Source organism: Pristiophorus japonicus, chromosome 16 (genome assembly GCF_044704955.1).
Source record: "Pristiophorus japonicus isolate sPriJap1 chromosome 16, sPriJap1.hap1, whole genome shotgun sequence".
NCBI classification, from domain to species: domain Eukaryota; kingdom Metazoa; phylum Chordata; class Chondrichthyes; family Pristiophoridae; genus Pristiophorus; species Pristiophorus japonicus.
In genome coordinates this window covers 5,658,155-5,675,580 of record NC_091992.1, presented here as the reverse complement: position 1 = coordinate 5,675,580, position 17,426 = coordinate 5,658,155, and the positions used below count along the sequence as shown (strand labels likewise).

Genomic DNA, 17,426 nt, shown 5'->3' with positions numbered 1-17,426 from the left:
AGTTCAGCAATGCACCCAGAGAGGCACCGCTAAGTTTATAATTCTGGCCATCCAAACCGTGGTCGAGGATCCATGTAGACTATGCAGGCGCATTCCTAGGCAAAATGTTTTTGGTTGTCGTGGATGCTTACTCCAAGTGGATTGAATGTGCAATAATGTCTGTAAGCACGTCCACGGCCACCATTGAAAGTCTACGAGCTATGTTTGCCACGCACGGCCTGCCCGATGTCCTAGTCAGCGAAATGGGCCGTGCTTCACCAGTGTCGAATTCAAAGAGTTCATGACCTGCAACGGGATCAAACATGTCACATCTGCGCCGTTCAAGCCCGCATTCAACGGCCAGGCATAATGGATAGTCCAGACCATCAAGCAAAGTTTGAAACGCATGTCAGAAGGGTCCCTGCAGGCCCGGTTGTCCAAAGTACTGCTCACCTACTGCATCAGACCCCACTCACTCACAGGGATTCCCCCAGCCGAGCTGCTCATGAAAAGGGCGCTTAAAACAAGGCTCTCTCTGGTCCACCCTGACCTACATGATCACGTGGAGGACAAGCGGCATCAACAGAGTGTGTACCATGACTGTGCAAACTTGTCACGCGATCAAACTTGTCATTGAGATCAATGATCCTATGTTTGTGCTCAATTATGGACACGGTCCCAAATGGCTCGCTGGCACAGTCACAGCCAAAGTGGTGAGTAGGGTGTTTCAGGTCAAACTGACCAATGGACAAACGCACAGAAAACATTTGGACCAAATTAAACTGTGGTTCACCAACAGCTACGTACAACCTGAAGAGGACACCACCAACTTTGACCTTCCAACACACACACACACACACGTGGCAATTGACATCACAGTTGCCCACGAAACAGAACTCATCATCCCCAGCCGGCTGCCCAACAGACCAATGAAGAACGGACCAACCCAACCACACCAGCATTTGTACCGAGACGATTGACAAAGGAGCGCAAAGTCCCAGATCGTCTCACCTTGTAAATAAGTGTATTGTTGACTTCACGGGGGAGTGATGTTATGTATTTAAACCCTTGTAACCTTGTAACCTGCATCACACCTGTCCACCAGAGGGCCTACCTGTTGGAGTCCCAAGGGATCCCAGCATCCCTTGGGAGCATGGTATAAAAGCAGGACACACATGAGGTACCTGCACTCTGGAACTACAATAAAGGAGCTACGGTCACACTTGCTCATTACACACAGTACTCGGTCTGACCATTTATTATGAGTATAACAGGTGTGCTATGTATTTAACCCCTTGTAACCTGCATGACACCTGACCACCAGAGAGCCCACCTGTTGGAGTCGCAAGGGATCCCAGCATCCCTTGGGAGCACAGTATATAAGCAGGCCACCCACGAGGTACCGGCACTCTGGAATCTTATTAAAGGAGCTAAGGTCACACTTGCTCATTGTACACAGTACTCAGTTTCACCCTTTATTATGAGTGTACCAGGGTGGGTGCCATTATTTTGAACTATGTCCTTCCCTGCTCTTCATTAAGAACTCCTGCCTCTCCCTGATTAAGCAAGTGGCCAACATTATCTGGCAGTGATGGTCACAGCCTTACAGAACCAATGTGGAGGGGCAGAAAATATCGATGTTTTTCTCATCCTATTCATACTGTACGGGGCTTAAGCTTCTGTCCACTTTCACCTGGAAACAGTCTTGTTGCTCTTCTCTGCGCTGTAAAGTTGAACTGACCAGTGCACTGTAAAACCCCAACATAATCTCGGGAGACTTGTTCTGAATACATATCCTCGCATTCTATTGACTTTTTAATTGTCCAGACATTGAAAGTGATGAGTCCCGGTTTCCTTTCCAAGACTCCCTTTCCCATTCATCACCTACTTACATTGCATATTTTTTTGACCAATTTGCAATGCACTTAGAAAACAAATTACAGAAGTCAATTGCAATGCATATTCAATAGATCTGACTGTGCCGTGATGATTTACAAAGCAAAAAAAGAAGGGGATAATAATGACTCCTTTTTGTTACCAAACAGTTGAAACTGAGTTTAGTTACATACTTCACAGCATTTTGCTGCCTTGTGCCCGTTGATTTCATGCCCTGGTTTACAGAGTTGTTTTCAGATCCTGTAAGCAGCATAAACGGCAGCAAACAGTTAATTCACTGCCCCTTCGGGTCAGTGAAGGACTCACTTTGGCGGCACTGATGACTGTGGCAGTATAAGATTGGACGTTATCTCCACAGGCCCCACCACGGGATCGATGGCAGTGGATGAGCTGAGTAGGGGCAAGAAGACAGACAGTAACATTAGAAACAAACATAGAAAATAGGTGCAGGAGCAGGCCAGTCGGCCCTTCAAGCCTGCACCACCATTCAATATGATCATGGCTGATCATGCAACTTCAGTACCTAAAGCAGTACAACTCCAGTCGCGATGAATAATTCCTATTGACTCATAGCAACAAAGGTATGGCGATTTTCCCTTTCCTTCCAAGAAAGCATCAGAAATTTTGGAAAATAATGTTGTATTTTTGTCATTTATCTTAATATAAAGCATTTTAAACTCTGAATAAAAATAGAAAAATACTTTCCATTACATAGAAAAACAAAACATATACACACCAGACACCAATCTATAATTAATATATAAAAAATGTTGCACATGTACGCAGTTCCTGTTAACTTTTCCCATTATGAATCCCTAAGGCCACCGGAATATATAAATTTGTCACACTGTAATTACACCCCTACCGCTGTCCCAGTAGATACGCGACAGCACCACCACTGCCAGGAGAGTGTAATTACAGGGTAACACGTTTACATGAAGTCTTCATTAAAGAAGTGGGAATGGTAATATACAAAGAAAGTATATAAAATTAAAGATGGAACTTTTGACTTTAAATTGAGAACTGAATAATGTCTGCATACACTGGTCCAATTATAATGATAATAATAACTTTTATTTGTATAGCGCCTTTAATGTAGTAAAAAGTCCCAAGGCGCTTCACAACAGTGTTACTGACAAAACAGATAAATTTGACACCGAGCCACAAAAGAAGAAATTAAGGCAGATGACCAAAAGCTTGTTTAAAGAAGTAGGTTTTTAAGGAGCGTCTTAAAGGAGAAAATAGAGGTAGAGAGGCGGAGAGGTTTAAGGAGGGAGTTCCAGAGTTTAGGGCCCAGGCAGCTGAAGGCACATCCACCGATAGTTGAGCAGTTCTATGAGAGATGTTGAAGAGGCCAGAATTTGAGGAGCGCAGGCAACTTGTGGGATTGTGAGGCTGAAAAAGATTACAGAGATAGGGAAGGGCAAGGCCATGGAGCGATTTGTAAACAAGGATGAGAATTTTGAAATCGAGGCGTTGTTTAACTGGGAGCCAATGTAGGTCGGAAAGCACATGGGTGATGGGCGATCTTGACTTGGTGTGAGTTAGTACACAGGCTGCTGAGTTTTGGATGACTTCAAGTTTATGTAGTATGGAATGTGGGAGGTCAGCCAGGAGTGAGTTGGAGTCAAGTCTGGAGATTACAAATGCATGAATGTGGGTTTCAGCAGCAGAAGAGCTGAGGCAGGGGCGGAGACGGGCAATGTCACGGAGGTGGAAAAAGGCGGTTATCTCACAGTTGGGCCACCCTTACATATGTAAATAAGGGGCCAATCGACTGTTTTAAGCCGCAGTGCTGAAATCTGATATGGCCGAGCAGAGCAGGAGCCCGGTCTTCACTGCTCGAGACTCTTCAGCTGTTGCTGGACAACCACCATCAAAAAGATCCTGCAAATCCCCTGGGAGGACAGACGCACCAACATCAGCGTTCTCGATCAGGCCAACATCCCCAGCATCGAAGCACTGACCACACTCGATCAGCTCCGTTGGGCGGGCCACATTGTTCGCATGGCTGACACAAGACTCCCAAAGCAAGCGCGCACCAGGTGGCCAGAGGAAACGTTTTAAGGACACCCTCAAAGCCTCCTTGATAAAGTGCAACATCCCCACCGACACCTGGGAGTCCCTGGCCAAAGACCACCCTAAGTGGAGGAAGAGTATCCGGGAGGGCGCTGAGCACCTCGAGTCTCGTCGCCGAGAGCGTGCAGAAACCAAGCGCAGGCAGCGGAAGGAGCGTGCGGCAAACCAGACTCCCCACCCACCCTTTCCTACAACCACTGTCTGTCCCACCTGTGACAGAGACTGTAATTCCCGTATTGGACTGTTCAGTCACCTAAGAACTCACTTTTAGAGTGGAAGCAAGTCTTCCTCGATTCCAAGGGACTGCCTATGATGATGATGACTATAAGGTAAGTTACCTTCACAAACAAATGTTTCTTTTAAAGCGTTGTTATGGAGCAAGAAGGAGCAGGAACGCTCCTCTCACTCCACAGTATTCCGATCGCACTCCCTCCCCCCCTCCGCATCCCGTTGCCATTCCGCACCCCCTCCCTCCTCCTGGTACTTACCTTCAGATCACTGCTGAGGAGGCAAGCAGCTTGATATTCATTTCTTACAGGATGTCAGCTGCCTGTGGTGGCACGACAGGCACTGGCAGCTCACCCAATTAGTATTAGAGGCCCGAGGCCCAGTTTTGGGCCAGGACTCAGGCCACGCAATTCGGGCGTGCATTGCAGCCGCATCGCCAGCTTCACGCCCAAAACCAGCCACCGATGAATTTATACCCTGCACACTCATAACCAGCCGCAAAACATACATCATTATGGTAAAAACGCTGAAGATACTAATTAAAATGTCTTCATTACTACACTCGTTTCTCTGAGCTGTCATGTACCTTTTTTTTTTAATCATTTATGGGATGTGGGTGTCGCTGGCAAGGCCAGCATTTATTGCCCAACCCTAATTGCCCTTGAGAAGGTGGTGGTGAGACACCTTCTTGAACCACTGCAGTCCATGTGGTGAAGGTGCTCCCACAGTGCTGTTAGGGAGGGAGTTCCAGGATTTTGACCCAGCGGCAATGAAAGAAAGGCGATATATGTCCAAGTCAGGATGGTGTGTGACTTGGAGGGGAACTTGGAGGTGATGGTGTTCCCATGTGCCTGCTTCCCGTGTCTTTCTAGGCGGTAGAGGTCGCGGGTTTGGGAGGTGCTGCCGAAGAAGCCTTGGCGAGTTGCTGCAGTGCATCTTGTAGGTGGTATACACTGCAGCCAGGGGGCGCCGGTGGTGGAGGGAACGAATGTTTAAGTTGGTAGATGGGGGGGCCGATCAAGCGAGCTGTTTTGCTCTGGATATTGTCGAGCTTCTTGAGTGTTGTTGGAGCTGCACTCGTAAGGCAAGTGGAGAGTATTCCATCACACTCCTGACTTGTGCCTTGTAGATGGTGGAAAGGCTTTGGGGAGTCAGGAGGTGAGACACTTGCCGCAGAATACCCAGCCTCTGACCTACTCTTGTAGCCACGGTATTTATTGTCCCCTGCTGGCATGTCACACTTGGTACTCAGGGCACACAACTGAAAATCAGATAATTGGCTTCCAAGCAATTTTTTTGGCTGCCTTTCTAAAGTTACAGTTACAGCTCTACATAGCACAAAAGAAAAGGTCCACCTTACCTTGTTTTCAGCATAGGCAAGCCAGCGGCTTCCTAACGCGATTGGGTTAGGGTTTGGTCCTGGACATGGAAAACAACCTGGAAAAGTGGGGAGAAATAGAAAGCAGTGAACATTCTGTGCTCAGGTGGCTGCACATCATGCACATCAGGAGTGGAGGCAAGCAACTTTCTCTCAACCCTCTGCAATGTCTCTCTGAACCTGGCCACCACGGGGTACTCAAAGGTACCTTTGGGGTTCTCTCCTCAGATTGTCCCTTACTCCTGTCCCTGTGTGATAGTATCTGTTCAGCAGTTTCTCACAACTGAGGTCAGGAACTCTGGCTGAGTGACCATGGAGCCCGAATGCACTGCATATAGACACTTTTTAATGAACAAGTTGCCTGTGCTCAACTTGCGTTTTATCGTGCTTCATTTGGCGAAGACAGCATAAACTGGAAGGTATTGAAAATTCAGCAAGGTTTGTTGGTTTGAAATGTTTTTGATCCAAGAGATGGGATCTCTCCTTACTATACACTAGCAGATCTTCTGTGGCATTGCTCGCGGTGAGTCGGCCAATACACTGTCTTAAAACAATATGGTATGTCATCAATGAAGTGTGACATGGTAAGAGTTACAAGAATTAAGTGTGACAATTACAGGAGCTGCACATCATATACAAGACTATTTCTGGTGAATCTTCTGTCGCACTGCTGATGAGAAGTCCGAGGCAATAGTGTCTTATGAGGAAGTGGTTATGATGTGGTGGTGGTGATAGGAAGTGAGAGAATGAATGAAATAACGTGTTGCTGTCCTGATGTCTCCAAGCCTGACTGTGCCTATTCAGTTGCTATTCATTTAATTGATTGATTTGTGGATGGCCTGCTTTCCCTGCTTATATTCAGGGTATTTTAATTTATTAATTAGCAGCCACCAGGCTCCCTCCTAAGGTCCTCTTCGATGTATTCAGGGATAATTTATTCAACTTATTGATGCACATCTGCATTGGTGCCACTGAAGCCCAGTCACATTTAATTAGACTCAGATTTATTCATTCATTTATTTAATTAATTAATGGGGAGGCTTCTCCCCACAAAGTTCCACAGCATTTTTGGAAGCCGCAGTTATTTATCTATGAATTGCCAGCTGGCCCACTGCTCCTGAAGCTGGAGTCAACGCGAGGACGGATTCATTTGTATTTATTGCATTTGCAGCTGACACGCTCTCCATGTCCCAAGCCCAAGCCCTTGTGTGGAGGACTGGCTCATTGATATATTTAATTCCCGGCTGGTGCCCCTCCCTCCCTCTCCCTCCAACCCTCCTCTGAAAACCAATAACATTTACTACGGCAGCATCTTGCTGAATGGCCCACTTCCTGTGTTGACCGGTAACATTTATTGAGGCTGCATTCATCGAGATAATTATCTGGCAGTTGGCTCCCGCCTACATATTCAGGTTGCATTTATTTGTATAATGAATTGCTTGCTGGCATACAGCCCCCAAAAAACAGATTATATCTGGTGCCACAGCATTCAATTGAAAATGAAGTTCCAGTCATTGTTAAAACACAATTATAATTACAAAATAACCTTAGCTGCTGGTGGACATAGCTGGGAGACAGAGTTTTAGAGACGCAATAGATGCTATCTGTGGTGGGAAGACTGGTAATAAGTAAGGATAGTTTAGTACTTATAGTTATATAAGTAGGCATTACCCAGGTATATGGTACATAAAATAAAACAGAAAATGCTGGAAATACTCAGCAGGTCAGGCAGCATCTGTGGCGAGAGGAGCAGAGTTAACGTTTCAGGTTGGTGATCTTTCGTCAGAACTCCTGAAACATGTCAACGACCTGAAATGCTACATCTGTTTCTCTCTCCACAGATGCTGCCTGACCCATTGGGTATTTCCAGCATTTTATGGCTTTTATTTCAGATTTCCAGCATCCGCAGTATTTCACTTTTGATATAATATATTAAAAGATGTCACTGGAGAATTCTATTCCGCACATGTACAAGTGTCCTTAAAACATGGAAACCAGGGATTAGTGTATTTCGCAAACTCCTGTTTTCACACCCAGCTAGAGGCATGAGTAAAGCACAACAAGTCGGTGATAGAGATGCAAAAACATTGTGACGCAAGTGCAACAAAAAAAATTGCGTGCAATCACAAGATTTTTAATATATTTTTGGATTTAATAGACAGACATCGGGCTGGAAATTCGGTTGAAAGTTTTTTAAGGCGTTAATGTCAGGCAGTCGCTAAATGTGGCACCGGAAAGGGGTTAGCGACGGCAGCCATAACATTCAGTGGTTGCGCCCTGACAGTGGAGTGGAGTGTTAAGGGAAGCGTTCCACACTTCTCTTAGGGCGCTAGGCCAGGTGAGCAACTGAATATCCCATGCTAAAGAGACGGCTTTGTAGCTCCCTGAGAGAGGTGTCCCAAAAAATAATCGCCCCAAATAAAGTTAAATTGTAAAAAATAAAATATCAATCACACTGACTTCATGCAGTCATTCCTTCCCTTGGCATCCCGGGACAGTCCTGCACGCCAGCTTTCTCTGGCTGTGTCACTATGGGGTGCAGCGCAAACCAAATGTTGCATCCGTGTCGCTACCAGTGGTGTTGCACACCGGCGCTACGCTCCTGGGTGATACTCCTCAGCACCGCCGGTACCGACACACTGAATTTGCCGAGTGACGCGAATGCCGGCCCTCGCGGCTGCAAACCCGTTAGCGCCCCCGCTACCCAACCGAATTTCTCCTCCATAGAATGTACAGCACAGAAACAGGCCAATCGGCCCAACTGGTCCGTGCAAGTGTTTATGTTCCACACGAGCCTCGAACATCTCACCCTATTAACATAACCTTCTGTTCTTTTCTCCCTCACGTGTTTATCCAGCGTTCCCTTAAATGCATCTATATTCTTTGTGTTTGCGTTGCTTGAAATTACGCCGTGGGATACTCATGCACAAATGCTGAACACATTCCAGTGACATTTCTTCACCCATACCCCAACGGCATCATCACTTACACTTAGAAGACCAAGAAGTATAGCACAGAGCAAGGAGGGAGAAATTGAGACGGTTAGGGTGGGGGCCAAAGGCATGGTCAAGGAGAAAGGTTTTGTGGAGGGTTTTAAAACAGGGAGAGAAGTGGGAACTAATCAACGAGTTGAGAGAGCAGAAACTTGGAGGCTGAACAAGTGGCAACCAGTGCAGTGGGGGACAAGGAGAAGCTTAGTGTTACAGAACTGTACATTTTAACCTAAATGGGCTAATATTTGTGTCAAAAAAAGTAGAGAGAGGGGAATTTTAGGCAAACACTTCTTTATTCTGAAATCCCACAACATAATTTCGAAGTCAGGATTTATTTACTTCTATTTTACTGTTAGCTGCACCCATCGGTTACTATTATTAGAAATAACTTGTCAAGAAAGCCTGAAGGATGATAATTTTATGAATGCATTTACTGAAGTGCACCTGCTTTGTGTTTATTCACAGGACATCACATCCACTTTAACTGCCCGCACAAAGACAGATACAGCATTGAAACTTAAATATAGGTTAATGCTATCCCGAAGGCATTTACTTTCAAACTGATGCACGTTGGTTTGTGTTGGCAAAATTGCTAAATCTGCACCAAGGAAAATACAAATAATGTAATATTTGATGAGTAAGTAGGGGGAGAAGGGGAAATCAAATCTACCTCTTTATTGGGAATGGGCAATGGGGATCAAATTCTCCCCTACTGACACCCTGACTGAATGACAGCGGATATTTAAGTGATGCTCTTATATTGTACTATTATACTAGATTGATTCCTGAGGTGAGAGGGTTGTCCTATGAGGAGAGATTGAGTAGATTGAGCCTATACTCTCTGGGGTTCAGAAGAATGAGAGGTGAATTCATTGAAACGTATAACATTCTTAGAGGGCTTGACAAGGTAGATGCTGAGAGGCAATTTACCCTGGCTGGAGAGGCTAGAACTAGGGGGCACAGTCTCAGGATAAAGGGTCGGCCATTTAGGACTGAGATGAAGAGAAATTTCTTCACTCAGAGGGTTGTGTATCTTCGGAATTCTCTACCCCAGAGGGCTGGGGATGCTTAATCATTGAGTATATTCAAGGCTTAGAGCAATAGACTTTTGGGTATTAAGGGAACCGAGAGATATGGGGATCGGGCGAGAAAGTGGAGCTGATGTAGAAGATCAGCTATGATCTTATTGAATGACGGAGCAGGCTCGAGGGGCAGTATGGCCTACTCCTGCTCCTATTTCCTATGTTTATATGGGTACTATTCAGGAACATTGATAATAGTGCTTAACAGTTGAAGAATGAGAAAGGGCTATTGATTCCACCCAGCTCACTCCATTGTTTTCCTCTATCGCAGGGCATCTTCTAAGAAATATACAACAGCAGTCTGAGCGGACTCACTTTCCCCTTCTTCCTCTCTCCGCCAAAGCCACTCAACCTAATGGTTCCAGTTAAATTTAGAAGCTCGCATTCACAATATCTCACGGCACCATTGGAAGAAGGGCAGGGAGTTCTCCAGGTATCCTGGCCAACATTCATCCCTCAACCAACATCACCAAAGCAGCTGTTCTCATCATTTGCTGTTTGTGAAACGTTGCGGTGCTCTTCTTCGAAATAGTGCTGTGGGATCTTTTACATCCACCTGGGAGAGCAGACGGGGCCTCAGTTTAACATCTTATCCGAAAGATGGCACCTCCGACAGTGCAGCACTCCCTCAGTACTGCACTGGAATGTTAACTTAGATTTTTTTGTGCTTAAATACCTGGAGTAGGACTTGAACCCACAACCTTCTGACTCCGAGACGAGAGTGCTACCCACCGAGCCATGGCTGGCACTTGTGTTAAAAACACAAGTTTTCTTCCTTCTCCTGAGTATTATTCTGCCGCTAAGAATGAGCTATGTCAATTTAAGGCCACAAAGTTTAATAGTTATCAAGTAAACAGGGCTCAGGCTAATCAAAATGTACTGTTTGGTAATGGAAAAAACAACTTACATTTATATTGGGTGTTTAACATGGAAACGTGCCCCGAGGCGCTTCATGGAGGCATCATCAAAAAAGGGAACCGAGCCAAAGAAAGAGGTAGTTGGAGAGGATGACCAAAAGTTTGGTCAGAGAGATAGATGGGTTTGAAGGTGAGGAAGGGATTGAGAGAGGAAATTCCAGAGTATGAGGCATAATGAGTGAAGGTATGGCCGCCAATGGTAGGGAGAAGATGGAGAGGATTTATAACTGGCTGGAGAGTTGGAGGGACAGAGAGTCCAAGGAGGGCTTGAGGAGATTACAGCGATAGGGAGGGATGAGGTCATGAAAGGATTTAGGCACAAGGATGAAAATGATAAATCTGAAGTGTCAGAGGACCAGCCACTAATATAGATCAGTGAGGGCAGAGGTGATGAGCGAGCAATATTTGGTGCGGGATAGGAGAACTGTAAAAAAAAACTTCTGCGAGAAACTAAAGAAGAAATGTTCCTTGGTAAAGCTGGCTGAAAGGTATTGATTCATCCTGGGAAATTAGGAGCACTACATGTGCTCAGACTTCGCAATGCAAATTATTTTCACAGCATGACAGCACTGGGGAAAATACCAACTCCAAGCCCAGGCTTTTGGGAGCAGTTGTTGCCTTCAAGTAAAATCTTTAATGAAGACATTAAAAGACACAATACATTTAATCATTTTATTCTGAAATCTGTAATGTACTTTATTTTTATTTTGCTTAAGCCCATATTGTGAACATTGGAAATTTCAGCGACTTGAGAAACAAAATGGTACATGCAAAAAAAAATTGGAAAGCATTTTGAAGGAACTGTGGGATGCCAGCGGCCAGATTGCATAATCAGAGTGGTGAGTCTGCAAAGACATTTTTTGTTATAAAGCTGGACATTGGTATAAATAATGGGAAAAGTATGACACAAGCGTAACAACAGGAAGTCAAATGGTGCAAATAGGAAATGCATGTAGACATAAGGGGGTCAAAACTGCCCTCTCCAGAAGCACCATTACCGCCTCTAAGAGGCAGGAATGGAGCGGAGAGGCCTTATCGATCGGGGGAAGATGGATGGGTCAACATGCCCGAAATTGCCCCCGCGCCGGAAATGGGTTACTGCACTGCCCATTTTCCCGCCGTGGCGGGCACGCGCCGACCCCTTACCGATTGGCGATGACCCACATTACGACACCCTCTTGGTGCCAGGCCACTGTCCCGGTCGAAACCCTCCCTGGTGACCCAGTGTTTGCCACTAAAGTGGCTGCAGAGTTCGCAGCAGCCCACCCCTTTAATTGAAGGGGGGAGGACTTTGTGACACATCAATGCGACGCTGATGACTTGGAGCAACGGACATTCCGACCCGCCCGCACCTCCGTCCCGTTGACGAAGGCCGCTCCGACCCACCCGCACTTCCACCCCCCTCCCGACACCAACACCGCTCCGACGGAAAAAAAAACTCCACATCCTGAATTTCTCCGGATTCTCCGCCCCATGGTTGGACCGGAGAAACACTTTCAAAAACGGTAGGTGCGTCCCGTTTGGGGCGGGGCTCAATTTCAGCCCCAAGATTTTTAATGTGTTAAAGATCGTTATTTTATTTATATATTTGTAACTGCATGGAATTTAAAGCAGAGAAACAGGCCATTGGGGCCAACTGGTCTAAACTGGTGTTTATGCTCCACCTATACATTTAAAATCCATTCTCATTGCGGAGATGCTTTCTGTCAGCCTTCAAAGCGTTAAGTAATATAAATAAATAAGCAGATTAGGAAATGGTCCTTGGCATTGCTAGCCAAATTTCCTAAAATTGCTGACTGATGAGGTCAGCAAAACACCACTGACTTTGAACGTGGCGGACAGGCTCTGTGACCTGCACCACGCACTGTTGCCTAATCCCTCTCAGCGTGACCTCATCAAATATTAACCACCGAACCCCATAAACAACCCTGAAAAATACTGCCTAAAAGCATTAAAGCTAGTAATTTTCGTTTGTTTACAGCTTGAAGCTTGACAGGTACAAATTTAGCTCATGACACACATTATTCAGAAGTAGTCACGTATTTCTGATTTGGAGGTTTTTAAGTCACTATTATGGGATCACATTTCGGATTTGTAGCAACTACTGACCCGATTCCTGACAAGCTAAGGTCTGAAGCTTGGTCGCACTCTTGCCTCTGAATTATCAGAGTACATAATCTAAGATAACCACTCCGGTACAGCGCTGAAGTCGTCATCATCATAGGCAGTCCCTCGGAATCGAGGAAGACTTGCTTCCACTCTTAGCATGAGTTCTTAGGTGGCTGCACAGTCCAACACGAGAACCACAGTCTCTGTCACAGGCGGGACAGATAGTTGTTGAGGGAAAGGGTGGGCAGGGAGCCTGGTTTGCCGCACGTTCCTTCCACTGCCTGTGCTTGATTTCTGCATGCTCTCGGCGACGACACTCGAGGAGCTCAGCGCCTCCCCGAACGCATCGCCCCCCACCCAGGGCGGTCCATGGCCAAGGACTCCCAGGTGTCAGTGGGAATGTCGCACCCCATCAGGGAGGCTTCGAGGGCGTCCCCGCAACGTCTCCTTGTCAGAGAGGCCATCACTGAAATTCTGACCCTAAACCTCTCTGACTTGCTACATTGCTTCCCATCTTCAAACCCAACATCTTCAACCTCACCGTTATCTTCTCATGCCATGTCCGGTATGTGAATGTTCCCACTTTTTCATAGAATCATAGAAATTTATGGCACGGAAGAAGGCCATTCGGCTCATCATGTCTGTGCCGGCTGAAAAAGAGCTATCCAGCCTCATCCCACTTTCCAGTTCTTGGTTGTAGCCTTGTAGGTTACGGCACTTCAGGTGCATATCCAAGTACTTTTTAAATGTGGTGAGGGCTTCTGCCTCAACCACCCTTTCAGGCAGTGAGTTCCAGACCCCCACCATCCTCTGGGTGAAATAAGTTCTCCTGAACTCCCCTCTAATCCTTCTACCAATCACTTTAAATCTATGCTCCCTGGTTATTGACCTCTCTGCCAAGGGAAATAGGTCCTTCACATCCATTCTTTCCAGGCCCCTCATAATTTTATACACCTCAATTAAGTCTCCCCTCAGCCTCCTTTGTTCCAAAGAAAACAACCCCACCCTATCCAATCTTTCCTCGTAGCTAAAAGTTTCCAGTCCTGGCAACATCCTTGTAAGTCTTCTCTGTACCCTTTCTAGTGCAATCACATCTTTCCCATAATGTGGTGACCAGAATTGTATGCAGTACTCTAGCTGTGGCCTAACTAATGTTTTATACAGTTCAAGCATAATTTCTCGGTTCTTATATTCTATATAATAAATTCTTGACTAATAAAGGAAAGTTTCCGTATGCCTTCTTAACCATCTTATCTACCTGGCCTGCTACCTTCAAGGATCTGTGGACATGCACTCCAAGGTCTCTCTGTTCCTCTACACTTCTCAGTATCCTACCATTTAATGTGTATTCCCTTGCCTTATTAGCCCTCCCCAAATGCATTACCTCACACTTCCCCAGATTGAATTCCATTTGCCACTTCCTGCAGTCTACAGCTTTCTTCCTCACTATCAACCGCACGGCTAAATTTTGTATCATCTGCAAACCTCTTAATCATGCCCCCTACATTGAAGTCTAAATTATTGATGTATACCACAAAAAGCAAGGGATCTAATACTGAGCCTTGTGGAACCAGAGCATAACCTCTGGCCATCTTTGACTCCCTCCCCCCCCACCCCCCGCCACCCATCTTATGTTTCTTTTTTTCTCTTTGTCTCTAATGGCAACAAGTCATTACTCCGCCATTCACACCCTATCCAGATTAATCTTTTTCTAACTTCTGCCATTACCATTTCAATTTGGCCCATCATCCCTTATGTCTCTCTAATCCCTCCTGCCTTCCACCCTATCACAGACCTTCCCTTTTATTCTTTCTTCCCCTCCCGTTCCCCTTTCAGTGCTTAAGAATGTGTTCTTTTCGAACATTCGCCAGTTCTGACGAAGGGTCATTGACCCGAAACGTTTCACTCTGTTTCACTCCACAGATGCAGCCTGACCCGCTGAGATTTCCAATGTTCTCTGTTTTTATTTCAGATTCCAGCATCCGCAGTATTTTGCTTTTGATCAACCATGACCCTTTGCTTCCTGCCACTGAGCCAATTTTGTTTCCAAAATTGTGAAGCACCTTGACACCATTTTGTGAAAGATACTGTATAACAGGAGCTGTACTGTTGTGGAGAAATATCACAACTTGCTTGTACTCAAGCCGGGCTTACATTGTTTCGGCGAGAACAAAGCCGATTGCAGCTGTACCGAATATTTGTACAACTTTTAGAAGTTTGCATGTTCAGCCATGAACTCATTGAATGGCGGTGCAGGCTAGAAGGGCCGAATGGCCTACTCCTGCACCTATTTTCTATGTTTCTATACCAAAGGTTTCTCCTGTGTGTGCAACACTCGCTCAGACTAGGAAGCCTTTGTCTTCTATGAAGAAATTAACATCTAAAGTTAACTCTGGAGCACTAAGTTATGAAAGTGGAAATCTGATTTGGATACCAAGTCAATTTAAAGTCTTCTTATGCTGTTCACAACTACCAGGATCAACTTTGTGAGACATCCATCTCTAGATCTGTAGCCAGCATTGAGGCAACATGGGCAGCTACCTATGTAATCTTTTCCTTTACAGTTCAGGACTGAACAGTTATTCCGACTGTGCAGTACTGCAGAGAAAGTGTCCCAGCTGCCTAATGTGCTTCTGTCTAATGGGAAACAGCAACAGCCATGGCGGCCATGACCTGGGCCAAACTCCTGCCAGTCTGTTGCAGCTGCCTCGGACTGCACCGTGTTGTTAAAGCGTTTAATATCCAAAACAAGCAGGAAGTTCCAGAGAGCAGCTCACCAAGGTTATTTTGACAGCAGCTGTGATTATTACTACCGAGCAGGAAAAGAGCAGCAACGTTGTGGGAACACCATAACCTCCCGTTCCCCTCCAAGTCACACACTATCTTGGCTTGGACATATATCGCTGTTCCTGCATCGCCGCTGGATCAATATCTTGGAACTTCCTACCGAACACCATTGTGGGAGCACCATCACCACAAGGAGTGCAACGGTTCAAGATGAAAGCCCGCCACCACCTTCTCGGGGCAACTCGGCATGGCAATAAATGCCGGCCTTGTGGTGTCGCCCACAATCCAAGAACAAAAAAAAGAAGGTAATCTCATTCTCTCCCCCCCACCCCACCTTCCCAACTCCTACCCAAATCGCAGGAATAATCTATTTATGGTTCTGAAAGCAGCTGTAACACATATAGAGGCCGAAATTGACGAACTTACCGCCCACATTCCTCTGCTCGAACCGCCCAGTGCCACTTTCAATGTGGCCTGGAGCAGGCGGGAGGGGAGAGCCGCCGGGAAGCGCCCGCCGATGTCAGCGGACGGCCGATGCGCGTAAATAAGACTCCTGCCCGCCAGATTGGTGCGGGCGGCAGGGGATCGCTGCGTGGAGGCTGCTCTGTCCTCAACGGTAAGTGTGAAGATGGGGGAAAACAGGTTAGTGACATTTTTTAAATGTATTTCTTTAAAGGGACTTACCTGTATGGGGTTCCCCTGAAGGTCGTCAAAGATTTTTTTTTTAATGCTTTTTATTTTTAGGCGTTCGACCCTCTGTGGGCCCGACTCCATCCTCGGCGGCACTTGGGCATTCGCCGCCGAGAATGAGAGCTCCCGCCGGCTCCCGCCTAGATTGGCGGCGTATGTCTCTGCTTTGCCGCCCGCTGACCTTCAAGGGACCTTGCTGATGAAAACCCCGCCCAAAGAACCGTCAGGGACCTCGGCAGCCATCGCCGGTCCTGTGGGCGGCATTTGGGCGGGCGGAGGCCTTCACCAAATTCGGGCCCATAATGTGTTCACATCTGCGGCCCATAGAACCAATTCTTCTCATTGACGGTTATTTATAGTCCCAAACCAAATCAGTCTGTCCGACTACAATCCAATTCCAAAGGGACAGAACTTCACAGCACAAAACTTATAAATATTGTGACATCATTTAAAAACACCTTTACAGCTTTGGTACATACTTGTGACGAAGAATTTTTTCGTGAAAGTACAGCTATCGAAGGTGGCAATCTTCTCCTGTAACACAACAACCAAAACCCTGAGAAAGAAAGGAAAAAACAATCAGGCAATACTGCTTGCCATACCTTCCTCTAGTGTACCTGTAAGCAAACATTTCAGATTGAACATTGGTAACGGCATGTTTTACATTTTGATAGGACACACTATAAGATGTATTTTTCAAAGATTTTGGGGGAGAAATTCGGGAGCGCCCCGTTTGGGCCAGGCGCTAATCTTTTCAAACTTTTAAAACATTCGGTGATTGCGCTGCAGGAAGGAAGTGGAGCGTTAAATCAGACGCTCCACTTCCTTCCTGGAGTGCACTCGGCAGCAGTGGGGGGGGGTGGTGAGTGGAGCACGCTGCACACTGGGCCGTGCAGCGCTGCCGCGTTCGAAGGCTCCTTCCCTCTCTTAAAGGGAAGGGCCATCGCTGCAGACTCTGCAAAGAAAATAAAAACTTACCTTCTCCATGACAGCAGCCGCTATCCCACCCAATCAGCCCGGCACCCAACCAGAGTGCTGAGCTGATCGATCGCGGGCAGGTGTCTTCGCCCGGCGATGTTGCAGGGGGTGGAATGCAAGTTCAGGTCCGGGGAACCACCTGGGAGAGTGACAACAGACAGACAGACAGTTGTGGGAACGGGTAGAGGGGACACTAAAACAGCTAGGTCTTGTAAGATTATTGGCTAGCGCGAGTAAGGAGCCTGACTGTCTAGGAGAAGTCTGGTGGCACAATTTCATGATGTGCCAACATGAAGGAACACAGATTAAC

General features: G+C 46.4%; 1 protein-coding gene across 2 annotated transcripts in view; it reads right to left on the bottom strand.

The window, feature by feature from the left end:
- bcas3 (BCAS3 microtubule associated cell migration factor) overlaps positions 1–17,426 on the bottom strand; it is a 936,691-nt gene that overhangs the window by 721,777 nt on the left and 197,488 nt on the right. For both annotated transcript variants that reach the window (XM_070856931.1, XM_070856932.1), the window contains exons 9-11: positions 16,618–16,694; positions 5,543–5,619; positions 2,182–2,265 (exon numbers count right to left, since the gene is read on the bottom strand). In XM_070856931.1, the coding sequence (XP_070713032.1) occupies positions 2,182–2,265; positions 5,543–5,619; positions 16,618–16,694 (238 nt within the window). The remainder of the gene's footprint in view (positions 1–2,181; positions 2,266–5,542; positions 5,620–16,617; positions 16,695–17,426) is intronic.